At 34.2% G+C, this 21893-nt stretch overlaps 1 protein-coding gene across 1 annotated transcript in view; it reads right to left on the bottom strand.

The window, feature by feature from the left end:
* RNF111 (ring finger protein 111) overlaps positions 1–21893 on the bottom strand; it is an 84026-nt gene that overhangs the window by 26349 nt on the left and 35784 nt on the right. The window contains exons 3-5 of the mRNA XM_068964871.1: positions 9765–9891; positions 6948–7111; positions 3633–3827 (exon numbers count right to left, since the gene is read on the bottom strand). Coding sequence (XP_068820972.1) covers positions 3633–3827; positions 6948–7111; positions 9765–9891 — 486 coding nt within the window. The remainder of the gene's footprint in view (positions 1–3632; positions 3828–6947; positions 7112–9764; positions 9892–21893) is intronic.

The following is a 21893-nucleotide window of genomic DNA, read 5'->3' as shown; positions in this document are numbered from 1 at the left end:
AGGAGAGCCTGCCCGCCCCTATAGGAACTGTCCAGCCCAAAGACAAGAGTACCAAGGTTGAGATACCCTGGCATAAAGAAGAATACAGGATTCAAGCTAGACTTTGTAGGTCTGAATTCTGGCTCTACTGTCATAAAACCTTAGATAAGTTACTTCACCTGCAAAATGAGAATAATCATAGAATCTGTCTCATGGGGCTTCCCTGGTTATTACAAAAGTCAGAGCTACTATAAATAATTAACCAATATTATGAGTTCAACAGGTGTTAGCTATTATTATCCGCTACAATTGTTAGCTCTTTTTATGTTGTGTTCCCAGTGTCTAGAACAGCGCCTGATACATAGCATGCAATCAATAAATAGTTTGCTGAATAAATGAATACACAAGATATGTACGCATACACTAGGAACACATTGAGAAATCATACAGATGATAAGCTGATTGGAGGCATGCTGAGTTTGAGGTGACTGCAGAATGGCCCAGAGGAGGGGAAGCTGGATATTAAAGTTTAAAACAAGGAGAGCACTCTGGAAGCACAAAATGGTGAGTCATCGACTACTGGTGGCAGGTGAAAACACCTACACTTATAAGATGGATCAGTGAAAAAAAGGGATGAGAATAGAGTTCTAGGAGAAAAGAAGATAAGAAGAAAATTTACTGCCAGATTTTAAACATCATGTTTGTTTTAAAAGGAGTTAAAGTTAAATGAGGGAGTTTAAGGTAAAGAAGATCCCTTAGGTGTACACAGACTTAACACAAATGCACATGTACATGTATGAAAGGAATGAAACCAGCACAGATGCTGAACACACAGGCAAGACTAAAACAAGGTCAAGGACACAAAAAAGAATAGCATGAAGAGCATAGATAAAGAAACTGGAAGCTACAGGAAGGGAGTTAAGAGACCAGCAGTTAGGAGATATAGATAGGTATACACATACAAAAGTTTTTATTAAAGGGGCTAGAAGTTACAAGTATTCATGCATGAGAACCTTCATTTATTTTTTTAATCCTCCTTCCACCCCCAGAAATGAGAATCTTAAGGAAAAAAAGACAATTTTGGAATAGACACTGAGGGGAAGGAAAGGGAAGGGAACTAATTGAGGTATCATACTATCACAACTTATTACCAACAGCCCCAAGATTTGAATCCATAAATTCAGGAGGCACTGATCTGCATGGTTCTATGATTTCTATCAGCCCCATTTAGAAAACCTGAATAAGAGAGAAGCTAGACAGCTCAAGTGATTCAAGGTTGGACATATGCAAGAAGGTGCAAAGTAAAGACAGGATATGAAGAAAATAGATGAATGATATTCTACAGTCCTGGAAGGAAATGAAGCCAGCAGAACTGAATGCCCCTAATACAGTCTATCTGTATGTGCTTTTATCAGATTTATACAGAGGAACAACTTGGCCTTGAAAAAGATTCTCCTAGTCTAGAGAAATGTAACATGATTAAGTCTATCAAAAGGGCCATCATAAAAAGATAGAATAAATATCATGGAGAGGGTCCACTCATGCAATGATGTTACTACTTAATAGAGTAAATGTGAATCCTAACTAAACAAGTGTGTTAAAAAAATAAGTACATAAATAAAAGCTTTGAGATAAAGTTTTCTTGAAATAAAGTTAGGACTGTTTCAAAGTTGTCTTGAAATAAAGTTGGTACTGTTTCACATAACATCTAGTTAAACACAAGGTACAGAATGCAACCAGAAAAGAGTGTGCAGTCAATAAATGAAATAAAAGCCCACTTCGCTTCTGCCTACATTTTCTTTTTCAAAAAATGCAGTATTTAAAAGATATCCCTAGGAAATCTTGTTTCTTCAAGGTTCACCTTTAGTTTCCAGGGGAGGGAGATCTAAACCAGACACAGTTTTCCAATCTGCTCAATGTTAATTTATAAGGATATAAGAATTAAACATATTATTAAAAGCAAAAAAAACTGATATAAAATATATGGTGGTTTCATTATTAATGGTGATTACTATTATTACTGGTGATAGAGGCAATCTACGACCTATAGGGTCTATGATGTCTCTGTTAGTAAACAGCAAGTTCCTATCTCTGTGCCATCATTCAGGAGAGAAAAAAGACTAGTTTAAGATCTAGTCAAACAGCTGATAGGAAAGAATCAGAGATAGCACTGCTAACTGAAACTTAAGAAATAATCTATAAGCTGAAACTATAAAATTCTCTCTTAAAAAATTTTTATTGATCAGTTTCAGGTATTAAGTGACTCAGTTATTTACATATATATATATTCTTTTCTGGGGTGTGGAGTGGGTGGGCTTCCCTGGTGGCTCAGATGCCTGGAGAATTCCATGGACAGAGAAAGCCTGGTGGGCTATGGTCATGAGGTCACAAAGAGTCAGACACGACTGAGTGACTAACACTTTCACACGTCCTCTTTTTTTACATTCTCTTCCCTTATAAATTATTACAAGATATTGAGTATAGTTCCCCTGAGCTATACAGTGGGTCCTTGTTGGTTATCTGTTTTATATATCAAAGTGTATATATTTTAATCCCAAACTCCTAGGGATGAAGGAGGAAACATGAAGCTGCAAGAAGGAAATTGTTCTAGGACTAGTGAGAAGACCATCAGCTCCTACTGCACACAATCAGCACCATCATATTCCCTTAACTTCCTAGAGGGCCCTTCTTGCATTTATTTCTCCCTTTTTTTACAACTATAAAACTCTTAAAACATAAGAGTAAATCTTTGCAACCTTGGGTTAAACAATAGCTTCTTAGACATGACACCAAAAGAATAAACAATAAAACTGGGGAAATGGACATCATCAAGCTTCTTAAAACTCCCACTCCTATTTTCAACTCTTTTGGATATGTATTTAGGAGTTGACTTTTGGGTCTTATGGTAACCTCGTAGTTAACTTTTTAAGGAACCATCAGAGTGTCTCCTATCATTTTACACTCCTACCAGATGTTAATAAAGGTTCTAATTTCTCAATATCCTTATTAACACTGGTCATCCTCTGATTTCTTGTTTCTTGTTTTTGTTTTGTTTAATTATAGGCATCCCGGTAGGAGTAAAGTAGAATTTCATTCTGGTTTTGATTTGCATTTCCCTAATAACTAATGTTTTCATGTGCTTCTTGGTCATTTATATGAATGACCTTCTTCTTTGGGAAAATGGCTACGTACATTCTTTGCCCATTTAAAAACTGGGCTGTTTTTCTTTTTACTGTTAAGCTGTGCAAGTTCTTTATATATTCTGGATACCAGATACTTATCAAATATATGATTTTCAAATATTTTCTCCCATTCTGTTGGCTATCTTTTCACTTTCTTATAATTACCCTTAATTTACAATAATTTTAAATTTTGATCAAGTCCTATTCATTTTCTTCTTTTGTTGATTGTATTTTTGGTGTCAGCCATTCAGTTCTCCCCCATCTCTTTCAGCTGAGCTATAATACTCTGGTAACACAGCACACAGAAACTCAAATATGAAGTCATAATCTAATTCTAATACAGACCACTTTGTTAACATATGATGTTTATTCTAAGGATATACTCTTGCTAACACAGCTAAAATCTTAATAACAACAATTCTTTTTCTAACAAAGAGTCCCTCCCCGCCCCTTTTTATTTTTTAAACATACCTCCTGCAGAAGTACCAGTCATACTATTGCTTGTGAGAGTAGTTGAAGTCTCTGACACTGTGGAGGGTTGGCTACTAGTGACAGCTGCAGCAGTGTCAGAGGCCTGCTCAGAGGTAGATGGATTTGAATTGTTAATGGAAGCGCTTGTGGTTTGTGATTCCATTCTCGCAGAAGTGGTTGGTACTACAGTAGGTTCTACAAAATACAAAATGGTTACTTAGCATTTCAAAACAAATTAGGCAACGGGTTATATTGTAATGAAAGTTAATATTTTTATAGCTATTAAAATGTGAACCCTCTGTAAGTACAATAAATATATAGTTTAAAAAGAAAAGCTTTCGTAAAATTAAATCAACATTAAAATGAAATGTTACTGTATTTTTAAACACATGTGTGCATATTCCAATAATTCAAAGGACCAACATAGTTTTTTGGGTAAGGACCACGTAAGTTTTCTGATCACAGAAAGGTAAAGGAAAAGTCCCTCTGCTATGTTCACACACATTGTCACAGGCTGTTAGAACAGCACACAAATTGTACTTTCTCTGGTACCTATGGATTTTAGAGTCAAGCGGTTTGGATAGAAATTCTGATTTCACCACTGACAGATTGATCCAGAAGAAATTACTCAACTACTCTCCATTTCCTCATCTACAGAACTAGTAAAGTACAAAATTTTCTTCATAGAACTGTTGTTAGGATGAACAGAGATCACACATATGAAGTACTTATAGATGATGCTTTACAAATGGAAGTTATTTAATAAACATTAGCTGTGATTTTTAATATGTTTAACTTTTCACATGTCTTTTGTATGTTTTCCCCCAATTTTTTTGCAAATATTTTTATCAGTGCTTTCTAATAAAAATTAAAGTTTCTGTAGTAGAAACTGAAAGAAATTTCAGGTAGACCTTAACTTATGAATGAGTTCTATTTTAGACTCCAACTGTTACATGACTAATAATCAATAATGGGAATAAATCTGTCCAAAGCATAGTCACAATAATTAGACTTGCAAAGAAGATATTTAAAAGTGATACAGAATAGAATGTGAAGACAACCATTCTATACCATACAGTACAGGAGACTGATTACTGAAGCACAAATAGTGCCTGTTGGTCTATATGGAACCCTATACTTCAGATGCTTAAAGAAATATATTTGCCTAAACATAAAAGGGAGAGGAAGGAACTTCTGTTTATTTGCCAATAGTTTATCTCAGATTCTCAATCAGAGGTATTGACTTTTTTGGTTGAATAATTCTGGACTGGAGGTGAGAGTGGCTTAGAGGTGGGCTGTCCTTTGCATCATAAGATGTTTAGCAGCACCTCTGGCCTCCACTAGATGTTAGTAGCACTCTCCCTCCACTCTGAGAATCAAAAGTGTATAGATACTGCCAAATGTCTCCAGGCACACAAAATGGTCACCAGGTAAGAACCACTAAACTTATGTTTTAGATTTACTTTTAGTAAGATGGAAGCCTTACCCTGAGAGAAGGGAGTCTGTCTACTAATCACTGGAATACTTGTAACATAAAAGTATTCTGTTTGAACTAAATTCAAGTGGATTAAAAAGTTACTTAGATGGCAGGTGTCACATGGGTAAACACAAAAAGTTTCCAAAAGAGTCATCAATATTTAACTGGGTAATCTTTAATAAATCCCTATTATATTAACCACTTCTTACAGATGATTTATGGTACTTCCAAAATAAAAACCAAGACATTGTTAACTGAAATGTAGACACTGAGAAGAAATTCTCTCTTCATAAACACCTTAACTCCAAAGTACTGGTACTCTGAAAGTTATGATCATCCAAACTGCCAACAGCCAATACTAGAGTTGATTTCACAAGGCCCCTAACTCTTCTGACCTAGCAAATGTATTCTTCATCTAATTTATAGCTAACTGCCAAAACTAATGGGCTTCCCTTGTGGCTCGGACGGTAAAGAATCCAATCCATATATAGCTTACCAAATATTATGGACATTATGATTGAGGGCTTCTTTTTATTTTTTATTGGAGTATGGTGCTTTACAATGTTGTATTAGCTCCCACTGTACAGCAAAATGCATCAGCCATACATATACATATACATATACATATATCTCATCCCTCCTGGACTTCCTTTCCATTCAGGTTATCACAGTTCATTAAGCAGAGTTCCCAACCATTTCCTTCTAAGATGTAACTATCAGTATCTGAAGAAAATTCTCAATTTGAGGGAAAATTCACAAATGTATTCATATATTCATACCTGCTTACCACATTTCCTAACCTCTGCTTTCCAACTCTAGCATTGTTTCCTCAGTTACTTGGGTGTAGCTGTATGTAAGTCAAAGAAGTGAAGTGTAAATCTTAGTCGCTCAGTCATATCCAACTCTTTGCAACCCCATGGTCTGTCCATGGAATTCTCTAGGCAAGAACACTGGAGTAGGTTGCCATTCCCTTCTCCAGGGGATCTTCCTGAACCAGGGACTGAACAGGGTCTCCTGCAATGCAGGCAGGTATTTTACCATCTGAGCTACAGAAGCCCTGTAAGCCAAAACGAAACGCTAAAGCTAAGCAGCACATAAAGTAACCATATTATTACACTGAAAGATAACGTAACTTATAAAAGCAAATTCAACATCTCAAATGACTAGTATTAATCATTTAAACTCAGTTACACTGCTTTTCTGTTCTGTATTTTAAAACTGTTGTTTCTATTTTTCACAGTAAAGTATGACAGCAATATTATAAACGAAGTAACACATAAGTCTGAGAATAGATCAAACTACCACTTGTAAAAATAATTTTTTCTAAGAAAACAACTTCCAAGCACTGAAACAATAACCAGAAAGAACTTTTAGACACAACTTACAAACTGGGGTTATATTATCAATTGAAAAATAACATTAGGATATCTGCCAACTTCTCTGTAATTTAATATTATTGATATATTATTATTATCAATAATAAGTAGCAATAAGAGTTTCTAACATATTAAGATATTTCATTTTACTAAACTGTCTTCATAATTTCACACTGCTAGCAATGGCAACCCACTCCAGTACTCTTGCCTGGAAAATCCCATGGACGGAGGAGCCTGGTAGGCTGCAGTCCATGGGGTCGCTAAGAGTTCGGCACTACTGAGCAACTTCACTTTCACTTTTCACTTTCATGCACTGGAGAAGGCAATGGCAACCCACTCCAGTATTCTTGCCTGGAGAATCCCAGGGACGGGGGAGCCTAGTGGGCTGCCGTCTATGGGGTCGCACAGAGTTGGACACGACTGAAGTGACCTAGCAGCAGCAGCAGCAGCACTCCAACTCACCATCTTCATCAACAGTAAGGTCCACAACTTCTGCTGCATTCTGCCTCAAGGGCTGTATAACAGTAGACATTCTATTGCGGTTCCGTGGCTCCTGTGGTCGACTTGTATGAGAACTTGAACCTTGGTTCCAGTGAGATCTATTGTGTCCAAGGGTTGACCGAGACCTAAATAACAAAATTTTTAGTCACCTAAGAAATCATAAGCCTTTCTTATAAAATAAGTTATGAAATTCTTCATGTAAGAATTCTCCAGAGAGATAATCACAACAGAATTTTAAATTAAGACTAGCATAATGCCGAGCACTCAATAAACACCTACTGAATTAAATATTTAATAAATGTTCACCAACCAACTGACCTAAGAAAACAAAAAATATGTTAGGCCTATCATTGATGTAAAAATATAGGATTCTGTTTCAAGAATGCTACTCTCTTTTCAAGGTGTACTTTGAACAGTCACCTGGTTTATAATCAATCATTTACATTTTATGTTAATACCTAAATTATTCACCATAGATATAGTAACAAAAATATCAACACTCTAAACATTTAATAACATTCACATGATCTTCAGCTTTGGGAGTCCAGAACCAAGTTGTTTCTGGGACTGTCCTAAAAGAGATTTGAAGTACAAGAGAGATTTCCTGCTATCAGGAGAAGTAAGGATAGCTGTAGCTAGTTTACTGCAGCTAACTATACTTTGGCAGCTATATATAACATCATTGTTTGAGCCACTTTATGCTTTAAAGGCATATAACTACAAACCCTCAATACTGAATGCTTTTTATCATCTTTTAATTATGTGTACTGTACTAAATTACTTATAGGCATATATTTTATTATTAAAAAATTGTAAAGGATTCACTGTAATGATCTGGATTAAAGGTATAGAGACAGTATATAAAATATGCAGTTCTCAGGAACCAAGGAGAAAAAAATAAATGTTTTAGGAAGGTGGGGTTTATTACAAAGTTGGTTTTTCCTCCTGCCCCAAATGAATGTAAAACTGCCTATATGCTTCTATGCATGTATGTCAGCATGTATGGAAAAAAGTGAGCCAGATTCACTAACATGTAGTCATATGTGTATGAGATTGATCACTCAAAGTTCATACAGAGAAGTTCAGAGAAGAACTCCAAAGTTCAAACTGAGCTGAAAATGGCCTCAGCAATCATAGAGCCTAGAAGTTTAGAAAGAACTTCAAATTGTAAAATTAAATTTTCAAGTAATAGGAGTATAGAGGTTAAATCCTGAGACACAGATTAAAAGAAAAAAGAAAAAAAGACAGTGTATTCCAGCAAGAATTGTACATATTAAGGCATGAGGATAAACAAATGTGTCAAGATGAAATAGTTTTAGATAAGGAGAATGAATTCTTGAGAAACCAAGAGTCTTTGATGAAACTGAGCAGTCTATTATTTCTGATAAACTGTTAATAGCTGAAGAAACTTCCAGGTCTTTGCAGTACTTTGGTGAAAACTTCACAGGATATACTAACTCCAAATATAATGTTGAGTGAAGTACCAGCAAAAAGCCTGATGTATAAGGACAGTTTCAGAGAGGTCTTAGTGGCAATTATCAAATCCTGACGCAAGGAGATCTGAAACACGGATACATTCTCTCTTAGAGAGGAAGGGTGAGGAGCCAATTGAAGTAACAAAGTTCGTGTTCTATGTAACCATAAGGAAAATAAATATGAGTAATGAGCATGCATGTCTTTTTCAAGAGCACTGTCTACCACTATGTGAATGCATTTGCTTCAATATTTAAACATCTGCATGGTAAGAAAGCTCTTCAATTCCATGAAAAAAACTGGTTCTTAGTTTCAACAATCATTATAGCTCATAAAAATCAAGTTAATGTTGTATCAAGCACTATGGGCAGTCACAGGTATCAATGGCACATACCATGGAGTATCAATTTTCCTCCAAGTATGGGAAAATCATTTAAATTTAAACAAGGACATGTTATAGAGTGCTCTCTTCCATGCCATTAGAGCAGTACTCCAATGAGAAAGTGTTAAGAAGCAGTTCAGATATGACTGCAACATGAACTTTTTTTTAATCAGTAACATTAAAATATATTTTTAATTCATTCTAAATTTCTAAATTCATTTTAGAATCCATTTCTAATTTCATTCCAACACAAAAATTAAGGTTCATCCATAGATTAGTTTTGTGCATGAAATGAAAGCGAGGAGCAGTTCACTGCTTCCTTTACCAGTATCTGTAACCATCTAAAGCCCAAAATGAATACAGTATTAGGGTCTCTCTCTCTCTTTTTTGGTCAAAGTGATTCTCAAAAGGACAATGTCATTTCAATTATTTATCAAAACAAACAAGGATATCCCACTCATTTTTTATTACAGAGCTTATAACAAATTACTGAGTGAAGGACAAAAAAATTTTAAAAGAGGTTTCATACAAAGTTGTCCTAATATAAAAGCATAAACATCAGTGGTATTAATGAGAAACCAGGAGTTTGTGAACTCTGAATCATATAACAAACTCAATTTTATAAAACACCAAGTAAAATCAATATTTATCCAGAGCAATGACTCAACTCTCACTGTATACTTGGGGTGCTTAAAAAATACTGATTCCTAAGATTCTGGTTCAACTGGTCTGGGCCATGATCCAGCAACAATATGTATTTTATAATCTTCCCAGATGAATCTAACTCAGCCTGGTTTAACAACCACATACTCACACTAGGTTTTAAAAAAAAAAAGTAAAACAATGAAAATATCTGCAGCACAAATGTATCTAAATATTTATACTTAAAACTTCAAATATACAACTAGGAATTAAAATCTTACCGATAGCTTTCCCCAACTGTTACTATCTCCACTTCACTGTCAGTTGAGGTAACATTAATTTCTTCATTGGCAGTGATCTGGGGAGTGGAGGAAGCTTCTATCACCACAACATCTTCATCAATATTTCCTAGAAAGAAAATACATTTGAAGGGTATATGAGATAAAGTTCTACTGTACAGCATAGAGAACTATATTCAGTATTCTGTGATAAACCATAATGGAGAAGAAGAAAAGAAAAGAATGTATATACATGTGTAATGTTATCAACTTGCCAAACAGAAGAAATGAACACAACATTGTAAGTCAACTACACTTCAATTTTAAAAATTAAGGGCATATGCCTGTCAGCTAACTTATAGACAAAAAATTTTGACAGAAATTAGTCACAAAAGTAAAAATTTTATCTGTCAAATCAAAGTATTTAAAACCAGAATTCACCACACATAGTGAAAAGTTACTTACTCTTTTTTAAAAATTTTATTTAGTATTTATTCTTGGTTATGCTGGGTCTTCATTGATGCGCGCAGGCCTTCTCTAGTGGCAGCAAGCAGGGACTACCCTCTAGTTGCAGTGCGCAGGCTTCTCACTGCGGGGGCTCTTCCTGTTGCAGAGCACAGGACTCTAGGACACGCAGGCTTCAGGAACCGTGGCATGTGGGCTCTAGAGTGCCCGCTCAGCAGCTGCGGAGCACAGGCTTATTTGCCCTGAGGCATGTGGGATGTTCCCAGACCAGGGATCAAACCCCTTGCACTGGCAGGTGGATTTTTAACCAATGGGTCACTAGAGAATTCCCTTTCTTAATCTATACATATTCATTTTTAATTCTTCTTATGATTTTTGTTTATGCTTTACAAACTTTCAGTAGTTTCCATATGAATTTGCATAATCATATAAGGACATTAACACTGTAATATTAGGTAGTCATTTAAGATCTTATGTAAGATATTCACATTTTGTAAGATATTAACCCTTTAACATATAAAATGAAGACACTACACTCTCTGCACACTTTCTTCAGGGTTGTTTTTATTTGTGTGATATGGTATTTTTTAAGAAACACAGTGACTTTTTAGTTTTATGCTACAAAATCTTTAATTTTTCTGTACACAATCTTTCCTAAAGTATTCTACTTGGAAAGTGCTTCCTTATCTAGAAGACATTATATTGGGTTCAGTGTGTTTCCTTAGTATTTACTTCACCTAGAACTAATTTTTACTTATGGCATTAGATAAGATTATTACTAGAATTTGGCCCTGCTAAATGAAATAATGTAGTCGTGCACACACGCACACACACACACACACACACACACACACACAGTATGATTTCACTTATGGATGACTGTCTAAAGTAGTCAAATTCAAAAGTGGAATGGTGGTTACCAGGACTGAGCGGGGAAGAAGGAAAAGGGAGCTGTTAATTAGGTATGGAGTTTCAGATTGCAAGAAGAAAAAGTTCCAGAAATCCATTTCACAACAATGTGAATACTCTTAAAACTACTGAACTGGACCCTTTAAACTGGTTAAGATGGTCAAAAAAAAAAAAAAAAAAAAAGAGGATAAAAGTTACGCTCCATTTCTTCTCTTGCTGTATTTTCCACAAATCTAGGGCTAAACTATCTTTTTTAAAATAGTCTTTTCTCTTCATTACTATCACCTGTCTAAAGGTCAGCCAACAATTTCTAAGACATGTTTGAGATAAGAATTTTCCAATAATAAGGATACTGAGAGCTTAAAATTTCATCCACTTTAAGTGTACATTTCACTGACTTTAGTACATTCATGAAACATAACCATCACCACAGTCCAGTTTTAAAATATTTCCAATACCCTGAAAAGATCCCACAAGCCCTATTCCAGTCAATCACCATCCCTCTATCTGCATCCCTACACCCCTACAACAGGGAGAAGGAAATGGCAACCCACTCTACTATTCTTGCCTGGGAAATCCCACGGACAGAGGAGTCTGGTGGGCTACAGTGCATGGGGTAGCAAGAGGCGGACACAACTTAGTGACTGAACCACCCCTACAACAACTGACCTGCTTTCTGTCATTATGGATTGATTTGTATTTTTAAAAGCTCAATATAAATGGAGTGATATATTATAGATACTTTCATATCTGGCTTATTTCACTAAGTATACTTGTTTTGTGATTTATTCATCTTTCTAGCATACCAACAGTTCATTTCTACTGCTGAATAAGCATCCTATCATATGAATATATCAGTTTATCCATTCTTTTGTCATTGATGGACACCTAAATTTTTCTCACTTTTGGCTATTATAAATAAATGCATGTACTTCATTGTATACATGTGATTTCATTTTTCTTGGGTAAATTCTTAGGAATGTAATTTCTAAATACTATCATAAATTTGTGTTTAGCATTTTAATGAAGTACCAAATTGTTTTCCTAAGAGACTGTTCAACTTCACATCCTTGCCAGGAAAATGAGGGCTCCAGTTTGTCTACATCTTTGCCATGAATTATTATTGTCTCTTTTTTATAACTGTTCTAGTGCATATATAGTAGTATCTTATTGTGGTTTAATTTTCATTTCTATAATAACTAATGATGTTGAGCATTTCTTCAAATGCTTATTAGCCACTGTGCCAAAATATCAATTCAGATCTTTCATTCATGTTTAACTTGGACTTTTGTGTTGGATTATAAAAGCTCTTTATATACTCATTTTCTTAATGGTGTCTTATGAAGCTCTTTCATTTTAAGATGGTACCGAAGAATTTATTTGCACGGCAGCAATGGAGAAACAGACACAGAGAACAGACTTACAGACATGGGGAGAAGGGAGGAGAGGGTAGGATGTATGGAGAGAGTAACATGGAAACTTACATTACCATATGGACAACAGATTGCCAACGGAAACTTGCTGTACGTCTCAGGAAACTCAAACAGGGGCTTGGTATCAACCCAGAGGGGTGGGATGGGGATGGAGATGGGAGGGAGGTTTAAGAGGGAGGGGATACCTATAGCTAATTTATGTTGAGGTTTGACAGAAAACAACAAAATTCTGTAAAGCAGTTATCCTTCAATTAAAAAATAAACAAAATTAAAAAGAAAAGAAGTCTTTCATTTTGATGAAACACCAAGTCAGCAATTTCTTTAATGGATCACATTTTTAGTGACTGTTTAAACAAACCTGTGCATAACCAAAGGTGACTGAGAATTTGTATGTTTCTTTAGCAATTGTGTAATTTAACTTTTAACATTTATGTCTGTGATCCATTTTGTTAATCTCTGTGTCTGACATGATACAAAAGGTCTAAATTCACCTTCTGAGCATGTAGATCTATAATTGTCCCAACATCATGTGATGAAAGGACTAAAATAATTCTATTTTGATACCTAGTACATTCAGGTTTTCTTAATTATTCTTCAGGATTGTAAATGAAAGGGAGAGAAAAACTCCTGAGATTTGGACTGGAATGGTGGCATTAGACATCACTTTAAAAGCGCTGATATCTCTAAAACATATATACTTCCATCCAAGATCCTATCCTGACTTCTACCAATATCATAATTATAAACCCCTAAAACAACGGAGAATACGGTTTGATTATAAATGTAATTCTATAAAGTTACATAATTTTCTTCAGAGAAGCCAAATGTACTCACATTGAGATTATTCTTAGACACTGTATTCTCTTTGCTGATTTTGTAAACATGTTACCTTTTTCTCATTGTATTTTCTACTAGTATGTTGGTATTCCATTGATAGTTATATTCAATTTTATCCAGTTTTGACAGAACGCTTGCTTACCACATGATAACAAATGGCTCAACGTTTTTCTCAGTGTGGAGTTTACACAGTCTACATTCCTTCACCTGAGGCACCATTTCTAGACCTAGAATTTCATCTGTAATATAGCTGTATCATCAAATACCTGCACTACTTCAAAAGCTGGCCAGTATTTGGAGGAGGTTACAAGTCCATGATTAGATATATAACATATTCTCTGATACTGATACTCCAAGGAGGATAACAAAGCAAGCACTAGTAAATCATAGAGACAATGAAAGATGTTATGATTAGAGAAATAGTTATTTTAAAAATATTCCTTAACATTTCTATTTTGGAATACTTGTAAATTGTTCTATCCACTAAATAGGAAAAAAAAATTAAGATTTGAAAACTATGAGATGTGCAAAATTTTAAAGTAGTTTCTAAGTCCTAAAGACTATACACATAGACATGTTCAGGTCAAATGTTTTTTTGTTTCTGGTTTGCTTGTTTTGTTTTACATTTGGGAAACCAGGAGATGCCTTCTCTCTCTTTGTTTTTTAATTGTTTTCAATTTATTTATTTAGCTGCACCAGGTCTTAGATGCGGCATGCAGGATCCTTTATTTGCAACATGTGGGATGTAGTTCCCTGACCAGGGATCAAACCCAGGTCCCCTGCATTGCGAGGGCAGAGTCTTATACCAACTGGACCACCATGGAAGTCCCTAACTGTATTTTTAACATCATAAATATCTTATACACAGAGAACAACAAAATGGTGGCACTTAAGTGTCTACTTAATATTCTCAATTCAATTTCCAAAATACTTTTCTAATTCTTCATAATCTCATACATGATACAGATTAAGACAAAAGCTCCCAGCAATCATATATTTAGAACTAAAAGTATTATATATAAAAATAAAACACCATGGATTAAAAAAAAAAAACTCCCTTATTTTAAACTATCAAGTAGACATTACCATTTTACATGGAGAAAAGCTACATCTGCATATCAACTTTATTGGTGTTCTCTCCATGGTATGTATATATGAAATTTCTTTACAAGCCTGTAAAGAAATCACCTAACATTGTTGTTCAGTCACCAAGTTGTGTCCCACTCTTTGCGACCCCATGGACTGCAGGCTGACAGGTAATATTAGACACCTTTCACATAGTTAAGCAAAGTCAAATATCAGATCCAATGACAAATGATACAAAGCTAGCTTTGCTACTGTATTAAAATTCAATTTGTATCATTTTTTATGAATATAGAGGTTGTATAACTAAAAGTTATATAAGTAACTCATTTAGGCACTGCTCCTCTATTTGCTTAAATGTAATTTTTCCAAAAAGAACCTTTATAAGCATTACTTGAACACACTACACAAAAACCATGCAACTAAATAACATCACAATTAGGCAAGATTTGGGTATCTTTAGAATGACTATTATTTAAAACAAAATTTAAAGGAAATATCCCTGAAATTATGAAGTTAACCCTAAGAAAGCTTTAAAAAAATCAACAGGTCACTTCTTATACCAATTTCATTTTTATGTTGTCTTTTACACATAGAAATATTAAATGACAAGAAATTTTAGTTTAACTAAAAGTGATGGGACTGTAGGTGATTTAGCTGTTTCTTTTAAGTTTACTTATTTTATTTGTATTTCATGAGAAAAATAAAATGTAACAACCTGGATAGTGTAACACTGGTAACAAAAACAATGGTTGCTCTCACAGACTTCTTCAAGAATCCCTCCATATCACTTGTTATTTTCGTTTCCCTGTGTCTTAAGTCTGGTATGATGCCAAATAACAAGAAGAGCTTCCAATTTGTGAGCATATACTCTGTCCCATGTTTAATATTCTACGTTGTCTAGCTCCATAAGAACTTGAAACTTAGAAAGTTTAAATGACTTGTCAAACAAACATAAGCAACACTTGGAATTAACACCTAATTCCAAATCTGAACTCAGACTCTTTATATAAAATATATCATCATGTAACACATACTCAACAAGCTGATGCTAGTTACTATCAAAAGAATCTTCCTGTTACAGTTGCCATTGCTACTGCTCCTGTCTTTTGTAGTCACAAAGTTACTTAAGTTTTAATACCTTTGACTCTTCTTCTTAGGGAGCTTTTGTTGGGTATCTATTCAAAATAATGAAAACATATACATACACAAAGAATCTGTACCCAAATGTTCACAAATAGTATTGTTTACAACAGTCAAATACTAGAAACAATTAAATGTCCACCACCTGACAAATGGTAAACAAAATGCGGCTTATCAATACAATGGCATATTATAAAGGAACTAAGTAATAAAATGAATAGAATTAAATAAAAACAAAGTGAAACTAATTACTGATATCTGCTACAACACAGATGAACCTCAAAAACACTAAGGGAAGTGAAAGAAGCCAGATACAAAAGATCACATATAGTATTATGAAATGTCCTGAAAAAGCAAGTCTATAGAGACAGCAGCAGATTAGAGGTTGTATGAGGAAGTAAGTGTAGGACAGAGACTAACTGTAAACAGGTAGGTGGGGTCTTTTGAGATTAATGGAAATGTTCTAAAACTGTACTGTGGCAATGGCTGTACAGCTTTAAGTTTACTAAGTCACTGAACTGTATACTCAATATGGATAAATTTTATGATAGGTAAACTATACCTCAATAAAGCTGATAAAAAATCTACAAAACATTCCCTGCAAGATCAAAATTACATTTCAGTAAATGAAAAGACATTCCATACTCTGGAATAGGAACACTCAACATCTTAAAGATGTCAGTTCACTCTAATTTAGCCTACAAATACAATTCCAAAAAATATATCGTCATGTGTCTCCCCACTACCACCATCCTCAAATAAAAAGTTGATTATACGTTCACTTGGAGGAAAAAACAGGAGAAAATAATCAGGAAACTATGTAAGAGTCTATGATTAAAACTGTGCTTCTAGTGCATGGACAGACAGACTGACCAATGGAATAGTAGGAAAGCTCCATAAATAGATCCAAATGCTTATGGAAATTTAACATACGACAAAGGTGACATCTCAAGTCAGTAGGAAAAAGAACATTTTAAACGGTTTGGTTTGGGACAGTTGGATAGTCACGTGAAAAAAAAGGATCCATTCTTCACACTGTAAACATCAAATAGATCTGCACTTTGTAAGGGGGGAAAAAAAAGGTAAACAATACAGGGGCCAGAGGGAAATGGGTTAGTTCCCTTATAAACTTGGAGTGGGAAAAACTTTACTAATTACGATCAGAAACACAGAAACAGTAACAGTCAATAAATGTGACTAATCCAAAACAATTTTTGACACTGCAGAGTCAAAAACTAAAGAAAAATTTGAGGAAAATGTGTGATACAGAATACATCTCTCTAATATATATATAAAAAACTTCTAAAAATGGATGGAATAATAACCAATTTTCTGAGAGAAAAACAGGCAAATGAAGTGACTGATCTCAAGAAAAGAAATGCAAATAATTTTAAATACACGAAGACACACAAACATTACTCATAAAAAAATGCAAATTAAAATACTCTGATATACTACTTTTTCCCTATCAAATGGACCAAAAAATTAAAATCTGATAACAGATGCTGCTGGAAAGGCTTTGGGGAAATAGGCACTTTCATACAACGATGATGAATCCAAAATGGTTACAATCTTCACAGAGAAATTTGGCCATATTTTAAAAATAACATACTCTTTTGTCTTTGACCCAATAATCCCCTCCTAGAATTCTATCCCAAAGATACAATGGCATAAACTATCAAATGACATATACAAAAAGCTATTCATTGCAAGCTGATTCATAATAGCAAAAGTGTGCAAAATGTTCATCAATAGGAGAGTGGTTGAACAAATTAGGATATAACTATACAACAAGTACTGTGGACCTGTGGAAAAAATAAAAGAGGAATGAAAAGGAATGAACAGAGAGGAATGAAAGCCTACATATCATATCCATTTTTTATTCCTCTATTATATATCTATACTCTAACAATTGAATATATTAAGTGAAAAAAAGAGCTATGTTGTGAGTAAGGGGAGGATGTGTATATGTAAACATATATACACACACATATATATATTTGCTCATCTTTTTGAAGAGAAAAATGGAACAAACGAAGACAAAAATAGTGTGAAATGACTATTAGCGAGAAAAAGACAGGAAGAGAGGGCAGAGATGGAAAACTAGACCTCAGTGAATGCATCTTATTTAAAAGTTTTGATTTTGTTCAGCCGCTAAGTTTGATGCTCTGTGACCCCAAGGACTGCAGCATGCCAGGCTTCCCTGTCCTTTACTATCTCCCAGAGTTTGCTCAAACTCATGTCCATTGAGTCAGTGATACCATCCAACCATCTCATCCTCTGTCACCCTCTTCTCTTGTCCTCAATCTTTCCCAGCATCAGGGTCTTTTCCAATGAGTTGGCTCTTCACATCAGGTAGCTTCAGCATCAGTCCTTTCAATGAATATTCAGGGTTGATTTCCTTTAGGATTGACTGGTTAGATCTCCCTGCTGTTCAAGGGACTCTCAAGAGTCTTCTCCAACACCACAATGCAAAAGCATCAATTCTTCAGCACTCAGCCTTCTTTATGGTTCAGTTCTCACATCCATACCTGATTACTGGAAAAACTACAGCTTTTACTATATGGACCTTTTTCAGCTAAGAGATCTCCCTGCTTTTTAATGCCCTGTCTTGGTCTGTCATAGCTTTGCTTCCAAGGAGCAATCGTCTTTTAATTTTGTGGCTGCAGTCACTGTCTGCAGTGATTCTGACTTCAGAACCAGGTATGTGCTTCAAAGAATTAAAAAGCAAAACTAAAAATTTTTACAAATCCTTTAAAAGAAAAAAACAAAACCTTGCAGCAACCATGAAACAAATGATCCTAAATGCATATTAAATTGGTGGCATAACCATACAGTAAACCAGCCAAGGGCAACAAAGAAACACACAGAAAAAATTTTGTATTATATTCAACAGAATTATTGTTAGTAATAATTTTAAGTATTTTCATTTAAATTCATATATGAATGTTTACTTCTGTGCATTTATAGTTTGTATAGAATAAAAGTGAATATTGTTAAGAATCAAGATTTTCAATGTAAGAGTAAACAGATCAAAAAGTAAAACACAAGTTTACATAAAAACCCTAATCCTAAATTTTCAGTGGAAACAGTCACATGAATTAATGATTTATCTTTCTATAATCTTTACAAACCACATTCATTAAGAAAGATGAAAAGCAGTGATAACCCAATAGAAAAATGAGCAGTTTTGTTCCCAGTGTATAGCTTCTAAATATGATTTCTCAATAAAAAGCAATCAGGAGTACTTGGAATGACTAGTTCCAGGTTTGGGACAGGAAATGAAAAGGATGAATCTGGACTATCTTGTGAAATCAGAGAGTAAGGAAATTATCAAAGTTTACTTGAGTGGTATCAGAAGGACACAGACCAACCTGAAAATGCTCCCACTGGTCAAAGATGAAACTATGTGAACATCAAAAAGAAGAAGACGACTGCAATACATCAACTATGCCAAAATCCATGATCTCAAAACGGTACTTGAAAATGAAAAATCTCTTTAAATATTGCTAGAGTTTATTCTGAAAAAATAGCAAATGAAGGTTAAGATTCAAGCATTTGTCTTACCTTTCCTGTATGACCTACATTTCAGAGTAACCGATTAGTTGATGTAGAGAAAATTCTTCCTTTTAAGAGAACTCAGTTAATAAATGTAACAGAATGACAGAATTAGGAAGTCAGCATTTTAGAACCCTTAATGAAATAATGTATCTAGATAAGATCATCAAAGCTGCTAAAAGTATTTTATGAAATGTTGATGGGAAATTTTATGGTGGAAGGATCAGGATGATACAATCTAAACCCTCTCATCAATTTTAACATGTGATACAACAGAAAGTGCACAGCATCACCAAGGAAATGTTGCTAAACTGAACCTGAATCTAATCAAGCTTTTAGATCTACCAATCTGTAGGAAATATGTAGTATATAAAACAAATTAAATGGTATGATGTCAGAAACTGTTCTGAAATTCTCCATTAAAAAAAAAAGTGAGAGGTAAGAGATGAAATAAGAATGGCAGAATGTTGAAAACTGAAGTTAGATTCTGAATATGTAGGAGTTCATTGTATACTTATATATTTTTATATTAAAAGTGTGAAAATTCCCATATAAAAATTATAAAATAACAACAAAAACTATTATTTTTAGAAAAGAAATATTCATGAATTTTGATATAATTCACAGTGTAAGGACTTTACCATTCCAAGGGTTGAGCATCTTTACAAGCTGAGTACACTTGTAAAACCCTTAAGTCAATACAGTATGGAGTACAGTCATAAAATATGAACATACACCTGTTGGATACATTTTTAAAAGCTGTAAATAAAATGTACACCTAAGAGATATAAAACAAAACAAAACAAAAAAACCTACGAAAAAGGGATTTTCCAATCATAATATAAGGAAAAAAGGTATATGTAGTTTGGGATAAAATTTCCAGTACAGCATCACTCATGGAGTCAGCAAGTGCTATATCTTACACAAAGATGAGAATAATATGATCTTGAAAACTGTCCAACTTAAAATGTGGTGCTAGCAATTACCAAGTCACTGGTACCTAAGGTGCCTGTGTGAGTAATAATAATAATTATTATTATTATAATTCCTATAAGGAAATATGGGTACTGACATGCAATATTTCTAAACTGATATTTATTCAACATTTTATATGTGCAAATAAATTAGTAGTGATTTAGTTTTAAGACTAAAACTACTACTTTAGATATGCTACTACTTTAATTATAGACCTAACTGTATATATTTCAAGAGATTCAAAACTTTTTTTTCTCCTCAGTAGGCAAGTGGGACTGACATATTCTAGGTCTCTTATTTGGGGACATACATGGTATTTACATTTCCTTCAAGTCTCGAGGAAATAGAATCTATAAATATTTAATTTAAAGTTAGTAAAATAAGGAGATCCTCAAAAGCACAATTAATTGGGAGAAACCAAAGCCTATAGTATTATATAATAAAAATTTAAACAGCAGTTCAGAGAAGGCACACTGAATAATAGCTCTCTAAAACTTAGCTGCCACTAAGTTATTTTAAAATATATGAAGTTCTTGGCAAATACTGAGAACAAAACAGGATGTATAAATTCTCTACCCAATTGGCAACGGGAGATAACTCAATGTCCAACAACTCAAGTTGTGTATCATTTTGGTTTTCTAGGCTTGAATAGAGAGCTCTAATAAATTTAAAAGACAATAATGATAAAGCAAAAGGCAAATAGGGATTATACAAAAATCTGCTGACTACATATGAACTAATTTGTTATACAATATAAAGTACTGACTTAAATAACTCATTCTTGGTAATCTGGCAAAACCCCTTAATTATCTACAACAGTTTTGCCTTAAGAGAGTTTGAAGGTTAAACAAAAGACTTAACATGTAAAACACTGTTTCCATCAGTTCACTACAGTAATAATCAATAAGCGCTGATGAACAGCATTATGAAAAAGTTGTCCCAGTACTCCAGATAATGCCCATCCACATTACAAATCATATTACCTAAGTTCAGTAGATAAATCCTCCCCAAATCGTTTACACACACTAAAACACACTAGACCTGGAGTCAAAAAGCCAGGACTAAAAATACATCTAGAAGAAAATCCTACCTCAAAGAATCTAAAGAATCCAATTTTTTGAGAGCACTAAAAATTTTTGACAATACACCATTCGCTGTTCACCTGAAACTATCATAACATTGTTAATCGGCTATACCCCAATACAAAATAAAAAGTTAGAAAATAAAGATTAATAAAAAATACAATAAAGTGGAAAAAAGAAAAAAATGTTTGACAATACAGCTAAGTCCTATCAATATTTAACTCTTCTGTATATAAATTATTCTAAAATGGTTTTCTAAATGCTTCCCTATGATATGAAGATGATAATGACAGAATCTACCTCCAAAGAGTGGGAGGATTAAATGAGAAGACATATAAAGCACTTAAAACATTACTGTGCACGCGTGCTAAGTTGCTTCAATCATGTCCAACTCTGTGATCCTATGGACTATAGCCCACTAGGCTCCTCTGTCCATGGGATTCTCCAGGCAAAAATACTGGAGTATGTTGCCATACCCTTCTCCAGGGGATCTTCCTGACCCAGGGATCAAACACCTCTTATATCTCCAATACTGCCGGCAGGTTCTTTGCCACTAGCACCACCTGGGAAGCCCAGAACATTACCAGCACAGAGTAAATACCCAACAAATACTAGGCGTGTTTTAAATTTTTATTTACTTATTTGGA

Source organism: Capricornis sumatraensis, chromosome 2 (assembly GCF_032405125.1).
Source record: "Capricornis sumatraensis isolate serow.1 chromosome 2, serow.2, whole genome shotgun sequence".
In the NCBI taxonomy this organism is placed as follows: domain Eukaryota; kingdom Metazoa; phylum Chordata; class Mammalia; order Artiodactyla; family Bovidae; genus Capricornis; species Capricornis sumatraensis.
This window is presented reverse-complemented; position numbering and strand designations above follow the sequence as displayed.